Source organism: Molossus molossus, unplaced genomic scaffold, assembly GCF_014108415.1.
Source record: "Molossus molossus isolate mMolMol1 unplaced genomic scaffold, mMolMol1.p scaffold_m16_p_10, whole genome shotgun sequence".
Classification (NCBI taxonomy): Eukaryota; Metazoa; Chordata; class Mammalia; order Chiroptera; family Molossidae; genus Molossus; species Molossus molossus.
Genome location: NW_023425345.1, coordinates 82,366,949 through 82,392,101, shown reverse-complemented (window position 1 = coordinate 82,392,101; position 25,153 = coordinate 82,366,949). Strand labels below are relative to the sequence as shown.

Below are 25,153 nucleotides of genomic sequence, written 5' to 3'. Positions count from 1 at the left end.
AACATCTATGTGAGAGAGTCACATCGATTGGTTGCCTCCTGCATGTGCCCCGACCAGGGCTAGGAATCGAACCTGCAACCTAGGTACATGCTTTTGATCAGCAATCGATGCTCTAACCACTGAACCACACTGGTCAGAGCTAAAAGAGATTTTGATTCCATTCCAGTGGAGGCTGTTGTAATACTACACTTTCTAGAGGAATTTTGCCTATTTGTTGATTATAATGTAAAACAATTACTAATGTGAATGGTCACCCAAGGGTAAAGTTATTACTTTATGTGAATTGAGTAGAGCCTTGGGAAGGTGCTTAGCACTGGCAAGATATTTTAAGGATAAGAATAATCAATGAGAATTAAATATGATAACAAACAAAAGAAAATTATCCTGCAAGGTTTATATCTGCAGTCTATACAACCCTCTGTTTTTTCTAAATAATTTAAGATAGCTATAAAATTCTCATTGACTATAGGCTTAGTGAGAGCAGAGACTTTATCTTGTTCCTTTCTAGGTAACTAGTGAGTAGGTGCTCAATAAATATTTATTAACTGAATAAATGGATTCAAAATACACTATCCAAATGCAGCTGATCCCTATACAGTACTTGGACCACAGTAACAGATCAGTATGTTTGATGCTTGGGTAACTTAAAAAATAAATCCTGAGCCCTGGCCAGTTTTGCTCAGTGGTTAGAGCATTGGCCCGTAGACCAAAGGGGGTCCTGTGGGGAAAAAACCAATTGATGTGTCTCTGGGATCCATGGTTCTCTCTCTCTCCCTCCCTTCCACTCTATCTAAAAATCAGTGGAAAAATATCCTGGGGTGAGGATTAACAACAAATACAAAAAGAATCCTGAAATTCAAGTTTGACCTCTTTTTATCTCTGATTCTAGGCTCAGCTTCTCCTTTCTGTCAAATGGTGAAGGCCCATATCTGACAAAAATGCCATAAAATACTTTGCTGGGCTTTTGGTAGAAAACGGGCAGAGGTAACACATTCTTCAGCAGGGATGCTCTTACTTAAGTCCATGCTCCTCGAACACAGTCAAGGGCATATGAGTGAGGTTTGGCGGACATGGTGGGTGGCTACCACACACCCCACTGCTGAATGTGAGCCTTTTCTCTTCCTGTAGAGATAAGAGGGGATATGATGGGGAAACATTTGTTTCCTCACGTGGAAGGAGGATTTGTGCTCTTTGTATATGATAATTACAGTTATGAAACAAAGGGGAAATGTTAAAAATAGACAGGAAAATATCTTGGTTAAGTATTCCAGCTCTTTATTTACATAGACCTTAAGTCAGACCTCAGATTGTCATTGCTAGTTGTATGCCCTGTGGCAAATACTGAATCTTCCTAATACAGCAACCATATGCAAAGGTAAACCCAAGTTTGATCATGAGAGGGGGTGCTCTTTAAGTAAAAGAATACACAGTTGTGAATAAAAATATTGCTAAGGTCATTCTGGGGGCTTGGAAGATGAAAATAAGGCAGCCCTTATGCTCAAGTTTCATTACTTCATGGTAAATCCACCCCTGCTAATACTTTTGATAACACAATGTGCCAAGCACTGCTTTAAGTAATTCACATAATACTTAAAAGAATGCTGTGAAGAAGGTACTATTATTTTTGCTGATTCTACATTTGAGGCAATTAAGACACAGAGGAGTGCAACAGTTAAGTGGCAGACAGGATTCAAATCCATGCTTGTAACCATTACAGTGTATGGCCTATTTAGGACTAAATTTTGGCATCTCTAAAGGAGACTTAATCCTTAACCGTCAAGAAATCTGATTCTATATTAAAGTCAATGCAATGCTAGGATGTAATAAAATCTCAATAAATATTTACCCCTTGTTCAGCTCTTTGGATTAAAAGTACTCTGAAGTACATCTAAGTTCTTAATACTTATATGTGATGTGATATTTGGGGTTTCAAAATCTCAACCTTGACTCACTAGAACTTCTGTATTACCATTGCTCTCTGATCCTCTTAAATAAAGAAGTATATTATTAATTAGTAAATACAATTATAAATGAATCTATAAATGTTATACAAAACTATCTTTGAATCTGGATGAAATATATTAATTCTGACATCTTTTAGGTTTAGTGTTCACTTTTTTTGAGCCAAATTGTGAGACCGTTAATGACTTTGCAATGCATAGCACAGCATAGTTTAAGGGATATTCCCTTAGGTGTCTTTGTGAAGTTTTGATAAAAAGAAGGGATGCATAATTTAAATATTTTAATCTTACCTTTAATGAAATGAGAGATTAAATATTTAAGGTCCTTTTAATGTCTACACTTCTATAATTCTAAAATACCCTCTGCAGATTACAGTTTAATTCTCTTGCCTTGCTTGTTTACCTTTTCGGGATAACTTTAGAAAACAGAATTACAGGAAGAAAAAATGTGTGTGTGTGATTTCATTTCACCTAAAACATGATTCATTGCAGCATAACCTCTACCATGAAAGGTAGCATTATGGTAAAAGTGAAATGTGTTTATTTCTACTTATAATCAGATGTGATTAGTTTATAAATTATAATATCTAAGAATTATTATGTTTACTACATGCTAACAATAATTTTAAGTTTAGAAATACAACTATATGAATGTTATGAGAAGTTATCTTTTTATTTTATTTCTTCAGGACTGGTAAACTCTGGACTTGGTATTGTACCAGACATGCAAAGACACAACTCCATTCCCAAGGGATTAAATTGCTAATTGAGAAAACAGCATTTTAGTTCAATATCTCATGCATGAACTTATTTTTAAATCATTTTCTCATGGGAAACTATCTTTGACAGGGTAGATAAAAGCACAAGCTTTATCATACAGTTAATAAAATGAGAGCATAATATCTTGGAGTTGAAGAAGTCTGTTTCTCTGTAGAGTAGGTATTCAATAAATGTTTTTGATTAACTCTAAGTAGAGGTATAGAAGAGAGAAGTAAATGGAGGTAAAGGAAAATAAAAGAAGCATTATCATAATTAGCATTTATTAAACTCCCACAGTTAGGTGACAGGCTTGGACAAGAGAAGAGAACACAATAAGATGTATAAAATGATGTGGGAGGGGGCTGAATCACACAAAGCTAAGACTGACTCAGATAGGATAATCAAAAGAGAAGAATCGGAAAGCAGGCAGAAATATGGTGAGTGTAGTGATGATCCCTAATCTTGGTTAGGTTGGTAGAAAATAACAATTTACAACTGAGGAAGTGTATAGAAAAATGTTAAAGGTGTGTTTACAACAAACAGTATTGGACTTACAGTCAACTATAGTTACCTGTTATTCATTCCAATAATCATATTAAATTGGTCAGTGTATCAGTTCACAGAATTGAGTTATTCTACTATTTTGTGGATCTTTTTAATTCCATTAATTAAGATAATAGTCTAACTTCAGCAAATGATAAGAGTTTTGTGTCTGGGGCTTATTGGTATACTGCACAGTGGGTGCTTGTATTCTCACCCAGTGAGTAGGACATTGATAGTAACCTCAAGTACCTTTAGTGACTCTAATGCCCCTTATTTGCTCTGACCTTTTTCAGTCTTTCTGGAATTCCCTGCAGTATGGTTAACGAAGAGTACTTGCAATCAGGTAGCAGGGGATTACTTTGGGGAGATCACAGTCTTTCATAGCAGAGTTTGAGGATACTTATTTTTAGCTCTGCACATAAGACTTTACATTTGCCTGGGAGCTCTGAGAGTTGCTATTAAAAACCGCAGCTGTTCCCATCGGAGAGACACAACTATTACCTCATATGAAGAAAAGGGCTTTACACCATTAGAAAACGCATATATAAAGCTATAGTGGGCCTTTGAGATCCCATCCGTTTTACTAGTACAGGCAGTTAGGCACTTTACAGCGAGGCCACAAGGTATTCACTTTTGTTTCTTGACTACCTACTTGTCTGCTCTAATATTGCAAGTCAAAGAACTTCTTCCTAGGCCTATTAATAATAGGCATGAGACTTGGAACAAGTCACTTTTTTTTTTAAATGTTGATTATTTTCACTGGTTTTCCTTTTTGGTTAAGAGAACTAGCTGTAATCCCAGTTTAGAGGACTAAGTAAAATGGCAGCTCGTGTTATGTAATACTCGATGAAGTCAGGGCATACTTCTGTATTGCTCTCTTATCTATCTTAGCACCCGAAAACAAAGCATTTGGCATCTACTGGTATATATTTGGCTTGTTGCAACACAACATGATGGTTATTTGATCCTTTTTAAAATTCTAAAAATATTAAATGAACCCCATGTATTGGCAGACATTATGAGAGACTAAAAATGAATCATATATGGATCATACTTTTAAAGAATTGACTGATTAGTGGGCACACAGACACACATAAGTAATTAAAATGCAAGGCAGACATTTTAAAGTATCATAATAAAATTTAGGTATTCGACAACAAACATTTACTTACCTCCTAATATGTGCCATATATTTTTCTAGGCACTGAGGATGAAATAATGAGAAAGACAGTCAAGGTCTCTCCTCTCATTGAATGTAATAGTGCAGTGGTAGACAGGCAGACAATAAACAAACAATTTGTTGTTTCAAATACTGTTGAAACAAGAAATTTTAGAAAGCGGTTACTATTAGGAGTTACTGTGGAGACAGCATTTATAGGAATTCAAAATTAAAATGACGGGGCGGTAGAAAGTATCAGGATGGAAAGAAAGTCAGTGGTAACTACAATTTTGGGTCTGAGTAACCGGGAAAATAGTGTGTCATCGTAAAGAACAAAAAAAAAAAATGGCCAGGGGTAATTTGGGGAGGGAAGAACATCAGGGTGAAGTGTGAAAAAATTCTAGTTGTTATTTGAATGTTTCCAAATCTTCCGCCTCCAAACACCTGGTGCTTGGACGCACTGCACCTGAGATGGGACTGTGAAAGCAGCCTTTCATCCAACCTACTATGATACCTCCTGACACCATATGGGCCAGATTAATGTGCAACACACTGCACCTGGAACAAGGCCTTACAGGCAAAATGCACTGGTTTCCCAGTCAGGGCCTTCAAGCTGGCGAATTCTGTGTTTAACCCACCCAGTTTCCATGAAGCATTTAGCAGCCATCCCTTTAGTGATCCTTTAGTCGTTAGCTTTGGTTGAAATTACTTCTGAACATGACATCACTTCCATGGGTTTGTAAATTTCTTCTGTTGAAGGACCATGCTATTATTACCTTTTTATCTCCTGGAGAATCAGACACGGAATCACTGTGTAGATACTGGAGTTCAAAGAATGTTTAAATAAATACAAATCTAGATTTTTTTTATTATTTTTTTTTGGGGGGGGGTTCAGGTAAGTCATCAAGGTCAGGAGTTGGCTCCTTTTTTTGTGTAAAAGGCCACATAATAAATATTTCAGGTTTTTCGAGCCATAATAGTACCTCCTCAACTACTCAGCTCTACCAACATCATGTGAAAACACTTGTAGACAACACATAATTAAATGTGCATGACTATATTCCAACAAAACTGTATTTACACAAACAGGTATTCAGACAGCTGTAACTACCAGGCCCTAACTGACTGAGAAATTCTCTTCATTTATCTCCCACACCAATTGTAACCCCACCTCCCCCCACCCCTACTCCAAAAAATAAAACAAACATTTATAACATTTTCTGTGTTAGGCACCTAGACTTCAAAAGTGAAAGACTCAGTCTAGGACCTGACTGAAAAAGTATCAGAAAATAAAGGTAGATATGTCATTACTGAATGGCACTGAGTTCTGTCGAAGCATCAAGAACGGAAACCCATTGCCATCTTGGGTGGGGGAAGTTGGGTTATTCAGAGAAGGTAAGGAAATTTTTCTAGAGGAAGCAATATTTGAAGTAGAGAAAGAGTTAGTCCAATGGATAAGGAGAAAGAAGGGTGTTTCAGGCCAAGGAAACAGGTTATAGAAAAACCCAGAGTGAAGCCCAACTGGTGTGGCTCAGTGGTTGAGGGTTGACCCATGCACCAAGAGGTCGCCGATTCGATTCTTGGTCAGGACACATGCCCAGGTTGTGGGCCCAATCCCCAGTGGGGGGCATGCAGGAGGTGGCCAATGTTCTCTCTCATTGATGTTTGTATCTCTCTCTCCCTCTCCCTCTCTGTCAATTTTTTAAAAAGCCCAGAGTGAAAACCAAAATGTGCTGTATACAATCCAGTTTAGCAATCCATAGGGTGATATAATTAACAGTCAGGTTGCCCTTGTGTTAGACCTGTCAGATGTCAGCAGGAAGCTAGGAATGGCTAGATGAGTGTGCATATTACAGAGTACTTGGCTGTGAGTTGGAGAAAACAGGTCATTCAAGGAACCCCAGGAGCAGGCAGGAGAGAGAGGCTGTGTGGAGGGGAGGAGATGGGGTGAAATGGAGAGGGACAGGTAAAGAGATAAAAAATAAAGCACTTGGAACCTGTTTAAAGGTTTTAATCAAGGAAGGTACACAGCTAGATTGCAGTTTAAAAGGGAAGTCTGGCAATACTCTGGAACACGAATGGGAAGTGGGCAAGAGTGTGTAATATAACGTGTAATAGCTTAACAGCAATCTACTGTAGAACTGAGAGGTGTCTGAGTTGTGGTAGTGGTGACAGAAATAAAGCCACATATTTGAGATATTTGGAAGAAGAAGAATAGAACTGGGGATGAGAGAGAGAGAGAAGAATCGAGGAAGACTCCCAGTTTTCAAGTTTCAGAGAAGGGCGGCAGGATGTTTACATTCAGTAAGATGGGATGTCAAGAGATGGCATAGTTTGGGATATGAGAGGACTGGACAATGAATTAGTTTTGATGGGTCAAATTTGAAGTGCCTTGGGCTATACAAATATAGTTATCAAGTAAACGGGCCAAAAAGGAAGTTGGGAATATGAGTCTAGAAATCAAGGGCAAAATTATTGGATTTAAGAATTATCCTCATGCAGCTGGTTGACAAAGTTGTGGGCGATATTACAGCCACTCCTAAAATGTATAGTGAAATAAGAAATGAGTCATGGAAACCCGGAGGATGCCAATTATGTCAGTTATCACTTACTGCATAATAAACATCCTGATAATCAGTAGTTGATAAACAAAAAAAATTATTATTATTTGTCAAGACTTCATGGGTAAACTGGGGTGGTTTGTCTGCTGGTTTCACCTGGTTTCTTTCATGAGCCATGGACTGGGTCTCTCTCCACATCCCAGGCTTTTTCATCAAACAACAGCCTCCGTTTAGCTGGAAAGAATGTGTGGCCATTTCTGCATGACACCTACATCTATTGAATGTGCAGAGGCAGCAAGACCCCTGCGAGAACTGAAAAGGAGAAGCTAGAAAGGTAAAGGAAGAATGACGGAGAATGAAGTTAAGAAGTCAAGCAAAGGTTTGCTGCAAGAATCGGAGAGAAAGGCCACAATGCGTAATGTTACAGAAAAGTCAAGTCAGATTAGTGCCAAGAATGGCAGTTGGGTTTGGCAGTTAAGAGATCGCTGATAACCCTAAGAAGAATTGTGTCAGTTGGGGGCGGGGGAGGGTGGAAGTCATTTTATTATGGTGGGTGGCTGTTTCTGCACAGTGATGAACTAGGGAAAGTGACTGTGGGTTGCTATTTGTGTTTGTGAAAGAAAGATAACTGAGCCGAATATGTGATCAAATGCTGGTTGTTACAATGTGACAGGACAGTAGGAAGGACCAAAGGAAAAGGTCAAAGATAAAAAGAGGTTAAGAAGGGATAAATCATAAAGCAAAGTCCTTCAGGAGGCAGAGGCAGTGAAATTCAGAGCATATTAAAGAGTTTAAAACGTTGAGAAGGTAAGTGAACATAAGATACTTTTGATATAGATAACCGGTGTTTTTCTCTTCTCAATGATGTTTTCAAATATCTCCTTTCCCTTAACAAAATCACATGACAAGCCCTGGTAGATTATTGTTCCTACAAGTTATTAATTGACTGTTACCCTTTAGGTAATTTATTTACGACTAATGTGAAGAGCTAGTTATTTTGGATAAGTTTCCAGTTGGAGGTCACATTTTATTACAGTTTATTACAAAGTATGTTCAGAAAATGAAAATCAGGAATAAAAAAGCTTATCTGCTGCGTTCAGCTATTGTACTGGGTAATTGAAATTCTTACCTATTTCTAGTGCCATTCAAATGTACCAGCATACCTCACAATGCATTTAGAGGGGGCAGAGTAGGTGGCCGCAGGCAGATACAAGCTGAAAATCACCATCATTAGGAAATATATTTCACTAAGAACTAAAATCAATTATGGATTTAGCTGCCAAAAGGAAAACAAATACTAAATGTTGACATAATTACAGCCATCATTAAACTAAATATTCAGGCTAGGTAACTTTCCTTTAATAAATATACTTATGTTTTGTTGTTATGAAATATTTCTCTACAAAGTACAAGTCAATAAGGGAACTTGAGGTATTTGCCAGGCACAGGTAACACTGGGAAGTAAGTGCTAAAATTTCCAATGAGATTAGATATTTTCTCAGCATTTCATCTGGCAAAGACTACATGTTAAATATTTGCATTTTGATTATAGTCAATTTCTAGAATTTGAACTATGAGCTTAGTTTGCTTAACCCTCTGTATTCTCCAATACACATTCTTTCCACATTCCCTTCCCTTTTCTTTGTTAATGGGAATTATGTATTATAGCTACCCTACAGTTAGGGAATGTTTAGGGTTTTTCTTGTCCTCTGTGACTGGCATATCTTATTACTTCCTAGAAAATTAAGCTGCCATTAATAGAGCTTATAATAGTGAATTTTTCTATATGTATGTCTATATACATATATATGAAAATTTAATTTTCAGGGTAATTTTAATTAATTTTAACTGTTGCAGTTGTGTATAGAATATTTAATTTTCTGAAAGGCTCCAACTTGAAAACCGTTTTAATAAAATGTTAATGGTTTGTGTTTAGTGAAAACTAGTTGATAGGACTATTTTCCATGCCTTAGACAAAAATATACATTGATGAACAATTCTCTGAAACATAAAGAACACCTGCACTTTCTCCTAGGTTGTTATGCAACATCTATTCTTTCAAAAATTAGGATGTTTTATATACGATAACCCATGAGCATCTTTTATGGAATTATATAGAATCATGTTTTGGTTACACAAGACAAATATTTTAATTTTTTTATTTAATACTGGTGGCTTGTGAGAAACATGACATATAGTAAAGAAAACCATTTAATTTGTGCACTGCACAGGTTTCCTGTAAATCATGAATTTTGTGAGATGCTATGCCAAGGTCCAATAAGCTTAGGAAATGCTATATGCTAGAATTCTTTTCCTTCTCTTGGGATATTATGGTGTAACATTAGCACATCAAATGCTCCGATAATTCCTAGAGTAAACCAACCCACCCTAGGGGTGCGCACGAAGAGCCTGGCCGAGGCTCCGAAGAGCAGCTACAATGCCGAAAAGAAAGGCAAACGCCAGGTTCCCATCAGGCCGTGTTCCGAAGTCATCGTCCGGTTTCTAACTGATGATGAAGCATGGTTACTTTGACGAATTTGAAATTATTAATGACCACCAAGCTGGAAAAATTGTTGTAAACTTCACAAGCAGGTTGAGCAAGTGTGGAGTAATCAGCCCCAGATTTGATGTGCAACTCAAAGATCCAGAAACATGACACAACAACCTGCTTCCATTGGTCAGTTTGGTTTCATTGTACTGACAACGTGGGCGGGCATCGTGCACCATGAAGAAGCAAGGTGGAAACATACAGGAGGGAAAATCCTGGGGTTCTTTTTCTAGGGATGTAATACACACATGCTAATAAAATGCTTCATTGGAAAAAACAAAACAAAAACAGAACAACAACCATTTTCACTGTGCTTACCCGGGATTCAGCAAACTTTTTTCTGTAAAGGGTCAGACAAATATTTCAGGGTTTATGAGCCATAAGATCTGTCAACTACTAAGTTTTGTTTTTGCAGCATAAAAACAGTTATAGAAAATATGTAAATGATGAGCATGGCCATGTTTTAATAAAACTTTATGGACAATGAAATTTGAACCATATCATTTTCATGTTTTATAAAAGAATTATTCTTTTGACTTTATAAAAGCATCAAAAGTAAAAACTATTCTTAGCTCATGGGCCATATAAAAAGAAGCAGCAAGCCTGGATATGAGAAATACGTTCTGGAATCTAAACTAATTTTTTAAGTCTTTTAAAAATATAAGTTGAATGGGCAATCCAATATTTAATCCAATCATCTGCTAAGAAAATATAAGTTAATTTTATAGTTGCTTCTTAAACAGGTAAAAGAATTAGGAGTCTGTGTAATGACTAGCCTTCAGATTTTCAAGAAAGTCAGTCGTTGAATATTGCATTGATAGATGATCCTGTATGTATTGACAGTGTAATCAAGTATATTTTTTCTTATGATACCATACAAGCTTGTCTTCTTACTAGGTTTATATATCTGACTCAAATTTGCTGTCTCGTTTTCAGAGAGAAAACAATGAAATATGTTGATTATTTTACTAGACTTGATAGAGAGTTCATCAATGGTTTGATTCAATTCTTATTTATCCAAATTATCCTTATTTTCTTTATTTCCTTGTTATCCTTATTTCCCCTCACTTATTAGCTGAGGGTAGTATTGAACAAGTACTTAATCTCTTGTTCTTCAGTTTTCTAATCTGTAAAATTGATTTGACAATAGGACCTATATAATAGGGTTGTGATAAAAATAAAATGAGTTAATATGTATATCAATGTCTGGTACATACTAAGCACTCAGTACTTGTTTATTATCCAATGTATCCTTTCACACACACCCCACTGTTCTCCTCACTTTATTATTTTTTAAGTACCTGTTCTTTAACTACCAGGCCTACACATAATCATGGTAAGTCACAATATCAAAGGGTCTTCTTACAGACAAGATCCAAGTCAGCATACTGCCCCAAATTAAATCTCGTGAGGCTCTTTAACTTAATCTGACATTCTGCAGAGGGTTGTGGGAATTGAGAATGAATTGAAGACATTGAGGTCAACTTCTATGTATTTTTTTGTTGTTGATCCTTACTTGATATTTTTCTATTGATTTTTAGATAGAATGGAAGGGAAGGAGGGAGGGAGAAAAAGAGAAACATCAATATCAATGTGAGAGAGAGACATTGGTTGGTTGCGCAACCCCAGGGATTGAACCTGCAATCCAGGTGTATGTCCTTGGCCAGGAATCAAACCCTCAACCTGTTGATCTGAGGGCTGATGCTCTAACTGCTGAGCCAAACTGTCCAGGGCTATGTCTTTTTATTATTTATTTAATATTACTTAACTTTTTTTGTTGTTGTTGTTGATAGAGTGGAAAGGAGGGAGGGAGAGAGAGAGAAACATTGATGTGAGAGAGACACATCAATTGGTTGCCTCCCGCACGACTCCAACCAGGGCCAGGAATCAAACCTGCAACCTAGGTACATGCTCTTGACTGGGAATTGAATCCAAGACCTTTTGCTCCATAGGCCGACCCTCTAACCACCGAGCCAAACCAGCCAGGGCCAATATTGCTCAACTTTCATTATTGCTGTTCCTATTTCTATATTTTGAAATTTGATTGCACATTTGTACAGAGTGTATCTCATGATTTTGAAAAATATTTTACATTGTCTTTAATTTTTAAAATCTCTGTCTAAGGTATATCTTTTCTCCCTCCTAGTTGTGTGATAAATTCCTGAACAGAAAGATCATCTTATCTTCCATATCATTTTCTTCTCAGCATTTATTCACATTTGCTAAAACTATAGTTCCACTGAAGAATATTAAAGCAACTTATAAAAATTCATATACCATAATTCAAAATGGACAATTTATTTGGAGGATAAATAACTTAGAAAGGATTCCGTTGATTTACAAAGAATATTTTTGTTTTTAATCATATGTTTAAGCTTTTCTCCTTACCAATTTTGTCTCTAAAATTCTGTTTGTGTTTGGGTCATTACTTTCTCTTATTACAAAACCTTACAAAGCCACACAGTCATATTACACAAAATATTCATTTTCTCTTACATAATAATGGTGAAGCTAAGTAATCTGTTAGCTAAATTAACTATAATTGTACTGTGATCATTTTGATTATTGGGAAAGATGCTATTAAATTTGGAAGTATGATCTTTTAGTTCAAAATAGCTGTGACATGTAATTTAAACCTTTAATATTCAACTGATTATTTATGGCATCCTCAACATTTTAAACTTCAAAATTGGTATAGTGGGTTTGTACATTCAAATAATAATTCATAACCATTGGCATAAAACTTAATTTAGTAAATTTTCTCTTTATTCTCACAACATCTTTATTCTTTAATGAATTATGTGCTTTTATTTTAAACAATTGTGAATTTCTACAAGGTATTGTCAGATTTGGACCTGAGATGAATATACAGAAATACAACTCTTCTTTTTTATTGCTCCCATTCCAAATCATCATTTCTGAACCTTGCATGTTGAGTTAGTCTCTCCAAGTGTTATTTACTGACATGTTTTTTAATTTTTAATTTTATTTTATACTCCCAAATTTCTTTATTCTCAATCTTGAGCCTTGAATGATTTTTTTAATTGATCTCAGAGAGAGGAGGGGAGGGAGAGAGAAAGAGAGAAAAAATATTGATCAGTTGCCTCCCGCACAAGACCCGACTCGGTATGGAAGCTGGAACCTGGGTATGTGCCCTGACGGGGAATTGAACCGCCACCTTCTGGTGTACAGGACAATGCTCCAACCAACTGAGCCACACCAGCCAGGGCACTGACACATCGTTAGTATGTGTTGCCTGTAATAAGCTATACATTGAAGGGTTAAATACAATGAAACTCATTCCCTGTGAGACTTAATAACTTATTTGGATAAGATGCTTTGAGAATTACTGCCCAAGAAAGGTTTTCATAACTTCTCAGTCATCCATCTTTTTGATGAAAAACCTATCCATTATGAGGGATTAAAATCTGTTTCCTGCTGGATCAGAATATCTGTGTAAGACCCCATTTTTTTGTATTACATTTATTAGAATATAAACCACATGAACGACATATGTTGTGTTAATTCTGCCTGTGTCCTTGCTATCTCTTTGGATTGCATAGTCACATTAGGGTAAAGTAAACTTCTATCTTTTGAGGAATATAAATGTGTTTTGAGGTGAAATCAAAATTTGAAGAGCATTAATTGAATTATGTATTATGGACACAATTCTCATTTTCCTAGAAGTTTGACTGGAAAACATTTACTTTCAACTTCATGGAAAAAAAAAAATATATAGCAATATCCTTACTTGGCCAAAGGCTGAAAAATGTTACATATTAGTAGCCATTGCTTTGTATTCAGCAGTGAGAAAGTAAAAATAACCAGATTTTTAAAAATATACTTGCCAGGCCAATTCATTTGGTAACAGTGACACCAGGACAGTATTACAGTGCAAATTATTTTCGGAGCAACCAAATCAAGATAATGTCATCTTCAGTGTAGTTTTATTGCTAAGGTACTTTTATTTTATTTTATTTTATTATTTTTGTTAGGCCTTGATCAAAAGCCTTGGGCCCCTATTGCTAAGCTACTTTTAAAGGCTGCTTCTGACTTACCTGGCCATAGCTTACATGCCTGCAATGCCCCCAACCTTTACTAGGTGATAGCAGTGATTTTTTCCCTCTCATTTCCCAGTCGTCACTGGGATCTTCCCTGGCATCCTGTAAAGACTGCAGGTATTATCTTGGCTTCTGCTGGGTGCTTAGAAACCCCTTTTCCTAATTCTGGTCTTTGTCCCTTCTGTTCAGGGCAGAACAGACTGCAAGGAAGCAGTGATGGAGAAATACAGTGAAAACCACTTCTACTGACTCCCAACCCCCCACCAGGCTCCTGCACTGCCCTGGTCTCCTTGACCATTCCCATCATGACATTCTAGCTACACCTTTTTTTACCCCACAGTTAACTCCCCATATTTGGCAGCCAGATGTTCAAATACTATTTCTTAATGAATAAGGGAGATTCACCTCCTTTTTTTTTTTTTTTTTTCTGAACTAAAGTTACCCCTATTTTGAATAGGGCTTGTGTTTCTATAGCATCTAAATGCAAATATCGGTAATGCCTTAGGACCAGTTTGGGAATCCACAGAGAGATATAGCTGTGCAGGATTAATGTTAACGAGCACAAAGACTGGCTATGGGGCGGAAGGAGGAGACAAGTTCCGTTTGTATCCTATTAAACAGAATGCCAGCTTTCATCATTTATCGTAGACCACTTGAGGCTGGAAGTGTCTCTCTTGTAAATGTTGCTTTCATACATTTTACTACCACCTTCTCCAGAAGATAGAAGGGGGAAAATGGTAAAAGTGAAGCTGCAGTGAAAGCATATTTTGTTGTAAATCCGGAACAGGATTGCTCAACAGCACGACAGCTGACATGCTAGGCTGGATAACTCTTTGGGCTGAGGATGCTGTTCTGTGCACGGTAGGATGGTCGTGTTCCCGGCCTCTACCCACCGATGCTGGTGGCACCCCCGGACTTCAATGGGAGAAACAAAACTGTCTCCACACATTTCAAAATGTTTCCTGGGGGACAAAATCATCCCTGGTAGAGAATCACTGGGTTAGAAAGAGAATCTTCAGTTTAAAGAATAAGAAATGGTAATTTAAAGGAGACCGAAGTCTCTGGGCAGCGGGTCAGGACGCGGATATTCCCCGCAAAGATTCCAAGTTCTTTACCCTTCAGTCTGATGTATCCTTCTATGGAACCTCTGGGCACAGGCGCTACCAATTACTTGGAACTGAAAAGGTTCTAAATTTTGATCAGGTGCGGTTCTAACTTCTCATGGAGTGAGGTTTGGTGGAGAGTCAAGCAATAAACGCATTTTACTTCAATTCACTCCTGTGCATGGACCATAGACTGTGTCAGCATCACACTCTCTGGGCTGACCTAGGAAATATTTGTATCATAGGTTCTAAGGACTAAAGCTTCTAAGATCCAAACATTTTCTATAAATATCTATACATTGCATTTTAACATAAGTTCTAAATATAAAAATGCATTCAGAGGTCCATATTTTTTTTTAAATAACTATCTATAGCTTGTATTCTGGTGTTCATATACTGGCATTTCTTATAATGTAATTATTCTTAATTAACAATATCATTTTAAGGATTCTTCTAGTTTTAAACGTAGAATTAGTATGAAATATTTGTCCTGATAATTTTATACATCAGGTTTCAATTAAACTTCAATGTCTACTTTATATATATGTGAAGACACCATTCTTTATTTAATCTCCTGTGTCTCAACTTCAATGCCTTTTTTTCTCCCAGCAACTGAATAAACATGGCCAAATATTACCCATCAATCTCTGCCATGCAATCCTTTTCCTGTGAATATACATTTTATGGGATCTTCAATTTGGCATTGAAATATCATATTCAGTATTTTACCTCAAAACTTACAGATTTAAATAGCTTACATATCCTTTAATGCTTTGCACATAATAATTGTTAAAGAAATATTTTTATAAATGTTACATTTGTATTTATAGGCCAAATTCTGTGTAATTGTTTTTGAGGTATTAAAATTATAGATCAAAGGGGAAATATTTTTAAGGTTCTGGTTGACAACAGAGTAAATGTAAAAGTGTCCTATTTAGTTTTCACTTAGTTCAGTGAATATGGAAAAGTACCTGTAAGTGAGGGTAACACATGTTATTAAAGTGATTTATTTAGCATATAAATATTCTTAATTTTTTGGTGAGGATAATAGAAATGGGCAAAACTAAATAATGAAATAGTTATAGAAGAATAATCATATATATATTATATATATATATATATATATATATATATGATAGGCTTTATTAGAACAATCTTATCCAAGATCAGAGTTACAAATTAAACTAAGATTAAAAGCATTCTCAGCTCATCTGGGAACCAAATGATGTTTTTAAATGTCTCTTATTAGCTCAACAGTTATGTTATAATGGAAGTGTATATGCAAAAATATTGAGTTGAAACAGGTGAAAAAATATTGTGGGATAGGTTGGAAAGTATTTGGAAAATAATATTGTTAACTATTGTAGAAAGTTCAGTAAAGTTACTGAATAACAATGATAAAAACATTACACCCTGCTCTACATTGAATAATAATAACATTAATGTTATTATTAGTGTTAATAACCTGTATTTACCCAGGTTGTGTTTTATCATTTTCAAGGCACTTTTACTTTTCTCTTATTTGATATTTGCAACAACTTTGTGGGAAACATTAGTCAGATATGTACATCACAGTATTACAGTAAAGGGTACAGAGGATTAGAAAGAAATGATTTATCAGAATTCAAAATGACTAATAGTGATAGTTAAGATATCATGCATTTAAAATGTCAGTCCATTTGTTCCCACTGTTCTCTTGCAAATCTTCACAAAGGAATGTTATCAGTGTTTCAAAGGGAAAAAGGAATTAAAGCATTTGATAAAAATAGATACTATAGCATTATATTTAAAAAAATTTTTCTTTATATATAATTTTCAAACATATTGTGATCATAAACTTTTAATAATAAACAGAAGTGTGCTAAGCAACCAAATAATATTTTCATGAAAACCTGAGAATATATTCAATGTTATAAAATTTAATAAAGTATTAAAAATACATATATAATTTTAAAAAGTATGTGCATGAGAAATGTCATAAATATATACTACATAATTATAGATGTATAGATGTGGTATAATACATACTTAGAATGTATAGTAAAATATGTTAAATAATGTTTCAAATTACTATTAAAACTGTTTCTAATGAATCAAATGTAGGAAAAGATGATTGTGTAAAACATTGATGGAAGTCATATTTTGCTTAAGAGCACTTTTTCTTTTCTTATGAACCATTCTTGAAATAGACAAACTAGTTCAAGTCAAAATAATTCATAACTTACTCAACTTTTCAACACCATTGTAAAATTCCTTGTTTTACTGATTTTTGTTTTAATCAGAAGCAAAATTTGAGATACCCAACTTATGTACGGCATTTAAAAATGTTTTCATTTATTCATTGTTTTGCCTTCCTAAAGTGTATACTTTAAAGTAAATGACCTTACTATAGGTTTGTGATGCAGCTAATCAATTTAAATCTTTCTGGACATACAATTTATTCAAGAAATGTTGATAATAAGATATTAGGAATGCTAAGAACTATACTTTGAAGCTATAATCTGGCTAAATTCTGGTTTATAAAACTGCATTTCTACTTGCAAATTGTATGGGTGAAGTTTTATCAAATTAACCCGATTCCAAATTTAAACTGCTGTGATTTAAACGTGAGTTATGGTATTTACTTTATTCTTATTCACGTACAATTTTTAGTACTTTTACTCTATAATGTAAAACAAATTATAAATCCTATATTCTAAGCAATTCTTATTTGATAGCCAGTTAAATTATAATTAATCTGTACCTGAAAACAGCTATGGTGTTTTTATATCCCATCAGGAAGTCCACCAGTTAGTTATCCACTCCCAGCATGTGTAGAGAGAACCACTTCTGCAACCACCACGTAAATCTCACCATCTGCTGCCACGCTCTTTGTCCCTGCTGCCTTCCTGTTACGGTCAGATACATGGGAATCCCTCCACACTTGCCTTTACATTGGATATCTAAATGAAAGTTGAGGAAGGCAGCCTGGCTGGTGTGGCTCAGTGTTTGAGTATCAACCCATGCACCAAGAGGTTGCCGGTTTGATTCCCGGTCAGGGCACATGCCCAGGTTGTGGGCCTGATCTCCAGTGGGGGTGTGCAGGACGTGGCCGATTGATGTTCTTTCTCTCTCATAGATGTTGCTATCTATCCCTCTCACTTCCTTTCTGTCTAAAATCAATAAAGAAAAAATAATTAAAAAAAAAAAAAAAAGAAAGAAAGTTGAGGAAGGCAAATTATGCTTTCCCTAAAAACATTCAAACCAGGAGCTGGATTGAGTAAATGAGGTGGGACATTGATTTTATGGGGAAAATGCATTGAGTTTCAATCAGTTAATTTAAGAATAACATTTGAAATAAAAGCAGTTCATAAACTGGAAACTATTTGTAAGTGGATAGTCATAATGGCTGTTGTAATTTGTTTTTAGGAATTAGTTCTAAAAATAGAACTAATTAACATCTACTTGGAAGGAATATTTCTGTTTTCTAGCTCTGTGTCTTTAGGCATGTTACCCTTTCTGTGTCTCAGTTCCCTCGTCTGTAAAGTGGAGATGATGTTAGTAACTACCACATACATGAGTTCTTACAATCAAAGGATACTGTAAACCCAGAAACACCTAAAATAAAAAGTAACCTTGTTGAATTACAAATAGTAAATGTTAACAAACATTTTCAATGTATAGAAGAAAATTTAATTGCACTATTAACGAACATTGAGTGAGCAAGGGCAGAGTGTGAAGCGCTAAAAAGAAAAAGAAAAGAATTAATGACATTAATTAGATTGCTAAATTGGTTTAATTTTGCTGAATCTTTTTCCACATTGTTTCTATATTTGTATTTCTTAAATTTTTTTTAACCCTCACCGGAGAATATTTTTCTATTTATCTTCAGATAGAGTGGGAGGGAGGGAGAGAGAAACATTGACGTGAAAGGGACACATAGACTGGTTGCTTCTGGCCCAACCCAACCAGGGCCGGGGATGAACCACAACGGAGGTACATATCTTTGGCTGGAATCGAACCCATGACTCATTGGTCTGCCAGTTGACGCTTGAACCGCTGAGCCAAACCAGGCAGGGCTCTTTCTATAGTTTTTTATTTGAATGTTCTTTTTCTTTTAATGATATGATGCTGAGAGTCATCAGGCTAACTTCTGGGAAGCATTGATGGAATAAGAAACTTAGCACTGGAGTCGACACTCATGTGTTCCTTGTCCAGTTCTAGCACTCCTTCCCACAATAGGCCAGGAACAATGTTTATAAATCATACGTCTTCATACAATACACATTTCCGTGACAGTGCCAGACACACAGGAAGTGCTCAGCAAATATTTGTCAAATGAATGAATAGAAACTCAATCAGAGACATGCTATAAAATAAATATAGTTTTCAAAATCCTAAGCCTGTTAACAAAGCAGAATTTAAAAATGATGAAGCTTATACTAGGTATGAAAGATTATTGCCCAAATCAAGTAATGAACAGTCCTGACTTTCAAATATGTTTAGTCAAGTAGCAGAATTTTTGAAATTTTCCTCATTTGAAAGATGGTTGTAAAAATTCCACAAAATATAAAGAAATAACTGACCCAAGAAAATACATGGAGATTTAGGGCAGACTTAAAAGATTTGGAACCAGACTGTGAGGTTATTAATAAAGGAATTAACTTTCTCATGTTATATGGCAATAAAAATATCTTGATTGTGAATAATAATGAACATTAGTGTTACCTTATCCACATAAGCTGAAAATAAGCAGATCTCTAGGGAAAGTCATAAAAAAAGAACTTGAGCCTTCCAGACAAGAAGAATTTCCACTGGAGCAGGGGTCATGAAAGTGTTGGAGAGTTGTCTTATAAATGTTTTTTATTATTCTGCTATTCCAAACAATCCCTTGATCGCTGCTTCCCAGTCTTCGCAGATACAGTGTAGGCTTGAAGAGTTTATAGGTCATGTATCATCCTTAGCTACAGACCCAGAACTGAGGTTTCCCAGCCAGGAATTGGAACAGGACAGAGGAATAACTCTAAGGAGACAATAATAATGGCCTTTATATATGAGAGTGTGTCAGCTCCAGGAGGCACCCAGGCCGGTCAGAAGTCCCTTTTACTACATCAGGGTAGGACTAATATTAATAAGAAAAAAGGCACAGAAGGTAACAGCTTTTCACACACTTTTTTCCCAAGGTTGCCCATTGGGAAATGTTCTTCCTTGACCAGTCGAGTGCTCCAATGAGGCACTACAGTTCCATTGTATTCAAAGGCTAATTTATATGACAAAGTTTCTCCTAAACATATAGTTTATTTCATGATTTTTTTTTTCAATTTAATCTGCATGTCTAAATCACCAAACTTATAAACTTGTTCTTACAGTGTAATGGTTAGAACTGCACTCTGGAGTCAGTGTTCTTGCTTAGATTTAAATCCTCACTGCACCACGAACTGTGTGACCTTGGGACAGTCACTAAAATCTCCTGTGTGTCAGTTTCTTTATCTGTAAAATAATATTATTACCTACCTTACAGAATCATGAGGATTAAATCACTAATATATGTAAGACCTTTGAACAGTGCTTGGCATATGTTAAATATTATAATTGATTATAATATTTATTGCTGCTTTTTTTGAGAGAGACAGAAGAAGAGAGAGAGAGATGTGATGAGAGAAGCATCGATTGGTTACCTCCTGTATGTGCCCTGACCAGGAATCAAACCCACAACCTGGGCATGTGCCCTGACCGAGAATCAAATCCACCACCTTTTGGTGTAGGGGACGATACTCCAGGGCCAGGGATGCTGCTGATTTTATTAATAGGTTTTCTTTTAGAGTTAGACCCTAAAAACTAAAAAATAGTGTAAAATAAAGTTGTCCTTAGTTATAACATCATAGCTATTGCTATTATCTCATTAGATTAATAATTATGACAATTACTCTATTTTTTTATTTTTACCATTATTTATAAACAATTCATATGGAAATTAGTTGTAATTTAACATAGAGTATATGCATTGACCACACAGTGTAAAAAAAAGTTTGAGCCCTGGCCGGTTTGGTTCAGCGGTTAGAGCATCGGCCTGCGGTCCTGAGAGACCCGGGTTTGGTTCCTGCTAAGGGCGCGTACCTAGGTTGCAGTTTGTCCCCGGCCCTGGTCGGTTGTGCGGGTGGCAGCCACTCGATGTGTTCCTTTCACATTGATGTTTCTCTCTCTCTCTCTGTTCCTCTCTCTCCCTCCCACTCTACTTGAACAAAAAATGGAAGAATGTCCTCGGGTGAGGATAAAAAAAAAAAAAAAAAGTTTGATATATTTGAAAATTTTACATACATAATTAAAACATATCAAGGTAAGGATTAATTTAAAGGTAACTTGTCCTGTATCACCTTAAGACAGATAGTAGTTAGTGTTAGTCACTTGGAGAACATATTTGTTTTTGTTTAAAGTGTATTTATATATTATTTTTCTACTAATTGAAATATAAAAATAACCTTATCTTAATTTCTAACCTACCTTTTTGATGCTTAGAATTATTAAATTATGTGTCATAAATATCAGATATCACATTATTCAATAGTGAGTCATTAAATGTAAAATATTTTGTAAGAGAACAGTCACAACTCAGAATGACTTTTTGAATGATCATTTATAAAATTTTATTAACACAGCTGAATATTTCAATTTTATCAGGTACTCGTTAAGAACTAGATCTAATCTATGTTATTTGGTGTCACTGGTTTGTTCTTTAGTAGGCACCTTATGGTCTCAGGAGAGTCATTAAAGTATAATAATCAGTGATTTCTTTAATTTTTATTTTTTATTTTTAGAGAGAGAGAAAGGGAGAGGGAGAGAGAGATTAAAAACATTGATGAGAGAGAACATCGATTGGCTGCCTCCTGCATGCCCCGCACTGAGGATCCAGCCCACACCCTGGGCATGTGTCCTGACCGGGTATCAAACCAGCGACCTCTTGGTGCATGGGTCGACGCTCAACCACTGAAACATAAACACCATAAACTAAATTCTAGGTGTTAAATGATTCTAGAAGCCAGGGAAATTTTTTGGTATGAGCTTCCTGGAGTCATGCTACAAACATAAAGGGGTGTGGCTAACTTTCACAGCAAGCTAATTACTGCTCAAAAATCTTGTCTCCACAGACCATATGGATTATAATTCATTTCATATCATTTGTTTTTTTTTAACATTGTTGCAAAGAGATATTATGGAACAGTCAATTTTATTTATAGTCATGATAGAAATGTAATTATTATAATTTTCCGAAAAGTATAGCCTAGAAATCAAGCACCTTTCTTGCTTCTTTCACTACCTGTGTCTTTTTTTACCCCTGTGTTCCTCTAGACCATAAAGGAAATAACTATCAAGTCTTTACTTGATACATATGTCCCAACTCGAATCACTTCCTCATATCTCGACTGCTAGAGCTTTAGTCCAGGCGATCCTATCTCTTCCTTAGACCTCTCCACTAGGCTTTCAACCAAGCTTTCCTGCCTTTACTGGTTTGCCCTTTTTACAGTCCATTCCATAAACAGAAACCAGATATGCTTAAAGCATAAATTAGATCATATCCCTCCTCTGCTTAAAACTTTCCCATGGCTTCTCGCTACAACTGAAACAAAATCCAAGTACTGCATCATGGCCTGTGAGGCTATGCCTCTCTGCTAGAACTCATCCTGTCATTTGGCCTCCCTCCCCACCAGCAACGACCCCCAACTCCACTGTCCTCGGCCTCCATCTACATTCACCTTTTTTCCTTCCCTTGAACATACTTCACGACCTTCGCACGTCTGTTCGCTCTTTTGGGGATTCTTTCCTTAGGCCACTGATTGCCTCCTCATAACTTATGTTCCCATTCGAATGTCCCCTTCTTAGAGAAGTCTTTCTTAAACACTCTGAATAAGATAGACTTCTTCTTCCAAGTCATTCCGTGTCCCTTTATCCATTTAATGTTTTTCTAGCATTTACTACTGCCTGATTTAATAGTAATTACACATGTGTGTCTGTAGTCTCATTCCTTTGTTTATTACAGTATCTTTAGCATCTTTAATTTTTTTTTTTTTATCCTTACCTGAGGACATATAGTATGGGAGGGAGAGAGGGGAAAGAGAGAGAGAGAGAAACATCGATGTAAGAGAGACACGTCGACTGGTTGCCGCCACCCACACAACCCCAACTGGGGCCGGGGACAAACTGCAAACGAGGTATGTGCCCCTAGCAGGAACCGAACCCAGGCCTCTCTGGTCCGCGGGCCGATGCTCAAACCATTAAGCCAAACCGGCCAGGGCATCTTTAGCATCTTTAGACATGTCCGGTGCATGGTTGGCAAACAGTAAACATCTGTTGAATGAAAGAATGACAATTTTCAAAAATGGACTATTTCCAACTCTATGATTCCACTATCATTTCACCATTTCAACCTAGTCCTAAGGTGTCAGAAAAACTAGTCTCATTCTATCTCCTATGATTCACCTCCGCTTTGATAATTGTCTTCACTCTAGCAGTTTTAATTTAGTGGTTGACTTCGACAAAATAAAATAGCCTTCGTTGTCTTTGATAAGAATTTACTCTTTCTGAGACTGATAAGAAAAAAGGAAATTAAGATATTTTCCATGGTTTTATGATTTTTGTTTTCTTGCAATAAAACTTCTGATTCATAGGTAGCCTCAACCTCAAAATGCATCTCTTCTTAAGGGTATTAAAGTTAAACCATCTTTCTAAGTTTACACAGGTGATGACAGGAGTATAATGTGCTTCGTTTTTCTTTCAGATCTTCGACTAAAGACATGGATTCAGAAGAGAAGGAAATTGTGGTTTGGGTTTGCCAAGAAGAGAAGATCGTCTGTGGTTTAACTAAACGTACCACCTCGGCTGATGTCATCCTGGCTTTGCTTGAGGAACACGAGACGACCTTTGGAGAGAAACGATTTCTTCTGGGGAAGCCCAGCGATTACTGCATCATAGAAAAGTGGAGAGGCTCAGAACGGGCTCTCCCTCCGCTAACCAGGATCCTGAAGCTCTGGAAAGCCTGGGGGGATGAGCAGCCCAATATGCAATTTGTTTTGGTGAAAGCAGATGCTTTTCTCCCAGTTCCCTTGTGGCGGACGGCTGAAGCCAAATTAGTCCAAAACACAGAAAAACTGTGGGAGCTCAGCCCAGCAAACTACATGAAGACATTACCACCAGATAAGCAGAAAAGAATAGTCAGAAAAACCTTCCGGAAACTGGCTAAAATTAAGCAAGACACAGCTTCCCATGATCGAGATAGTATGGAGACCTTAGTTCACCTGATTATTTCCCAGGACCACACTATTCATCAGCAAGTCAAGAGAATGAAAGAGCTGGATCTGGAAATTGAAAAGTGTGAAGCTAAGTTCCACCTTGACAGGGTGGAAAACGATGGAGAAAATTATGTTCAGGATGCGTATTTAATGCCCAGTTTCAGTGAAGCTGAGCAAAAGCTAGACCTGCAGTATGATGAGAGCCAGATTCTGGAGGACCTGAGTAAAAGCGACGGAGTCCAGCAGCTGGAAGAACGACTCCTCTATTACCGGATGCTCATCGATAAGCTCTCGGCCGAAATAGAGAAAGAGGTAAGAAGTGTTTGCACTGAGATACATGAAGATGCAGAAGGGGCAGCTGCCAGTGAACTTGAAAGCCTCAATTTAGAAAGTGTTAAATGTGATTTGGAGAAAAGCATGAAAGCTGGTTTGAAAATCCACTCTCACTTGAGCGGCATCCAGAAAGAGATTAAATACAGTGACTCATTGCTTCAAATGAAAGCAAAAGAATATGAGCTCCTGGCCAAGGAGTTCAGTTCCCTTCATATTAGCAACAAGGATGGATGCCAGCTCAAGGAAAACAGGGGGAAGGAGGCTGAGGTCTCCTACGGCAGCGGGGAGGTTCCTCCCTCTACTCAAAGGCCATTGAACACATACACAAATGACACAGATTCGGACACCGGCATCAGCTCCAACCACAGTCAGGACTCAGAAACAACTGCAGGGGACGTGGTGCTGTTGTCAACGTGATTTGAATGGCTTCTTTCTGACCTACTTTAGTGTTGTTCGTGCTTGTTTAATTTAATAGGAAACTTTATTTTAAATTTTACATTCTGAAGAAAATGTAAATCATGGTAAAATATTCAGTAGTTAATAAAAGCTAGAAAAATGTGTAAGTTTGTTGTTAATTTACGGTATCCAAGGTGACCCGATTTTTGCAAGTTCAGATGAGGAGCTGTTTATTAGGGTTACCGCACAAACAGCTTGCAGTTGTCGAAGAGAAATAATTGGATGGGAGTTATCCTCTCCCATCACTTCTATGAGAAGTGAGTTATACAGACTTAAAACTAGTTCTTCATACTAGACAGTCAATATATTCAAGCTATACACATGGAGAGGTAAAATGCTATCATGTATTTTTTCAGTGCTGTATTACTGAAATTTTTACATCTCTCAAGTACGTGACAGCTACTCT

At 36.5% G+C, this 25,153-nt stretch overlaps 1 protein-coding gene and 1 pseudogene across 1 annotated transcript in view; both read left to right on the top strand.

The window, feature by feature from the left end:
* Window positions 1–24,852, top strand: part of RASSF9 (Ras association domain family member 9) — a 30,452-nt gene extending 5,600 nt beyond the window's left edge. The window contains exon 2 of the mRNA XM_036252130.1: window positions 23,448–24,852. Coding sequence (XP_036108023.1) covers window positions 23,448–24,708 — 1,261 coding nt within the window. The 3' untranslated portion in view covers window positions 24,709–24,852. The remainder of the gene's footprint in view (window positions 1–23,447) is intronic.
* Window positions 7,329–9,764, top strand: LOC118623233 (annotated as a pseudogene).
* Window positions 24,853–25,153: the final 301 nt, after the last annotated feature.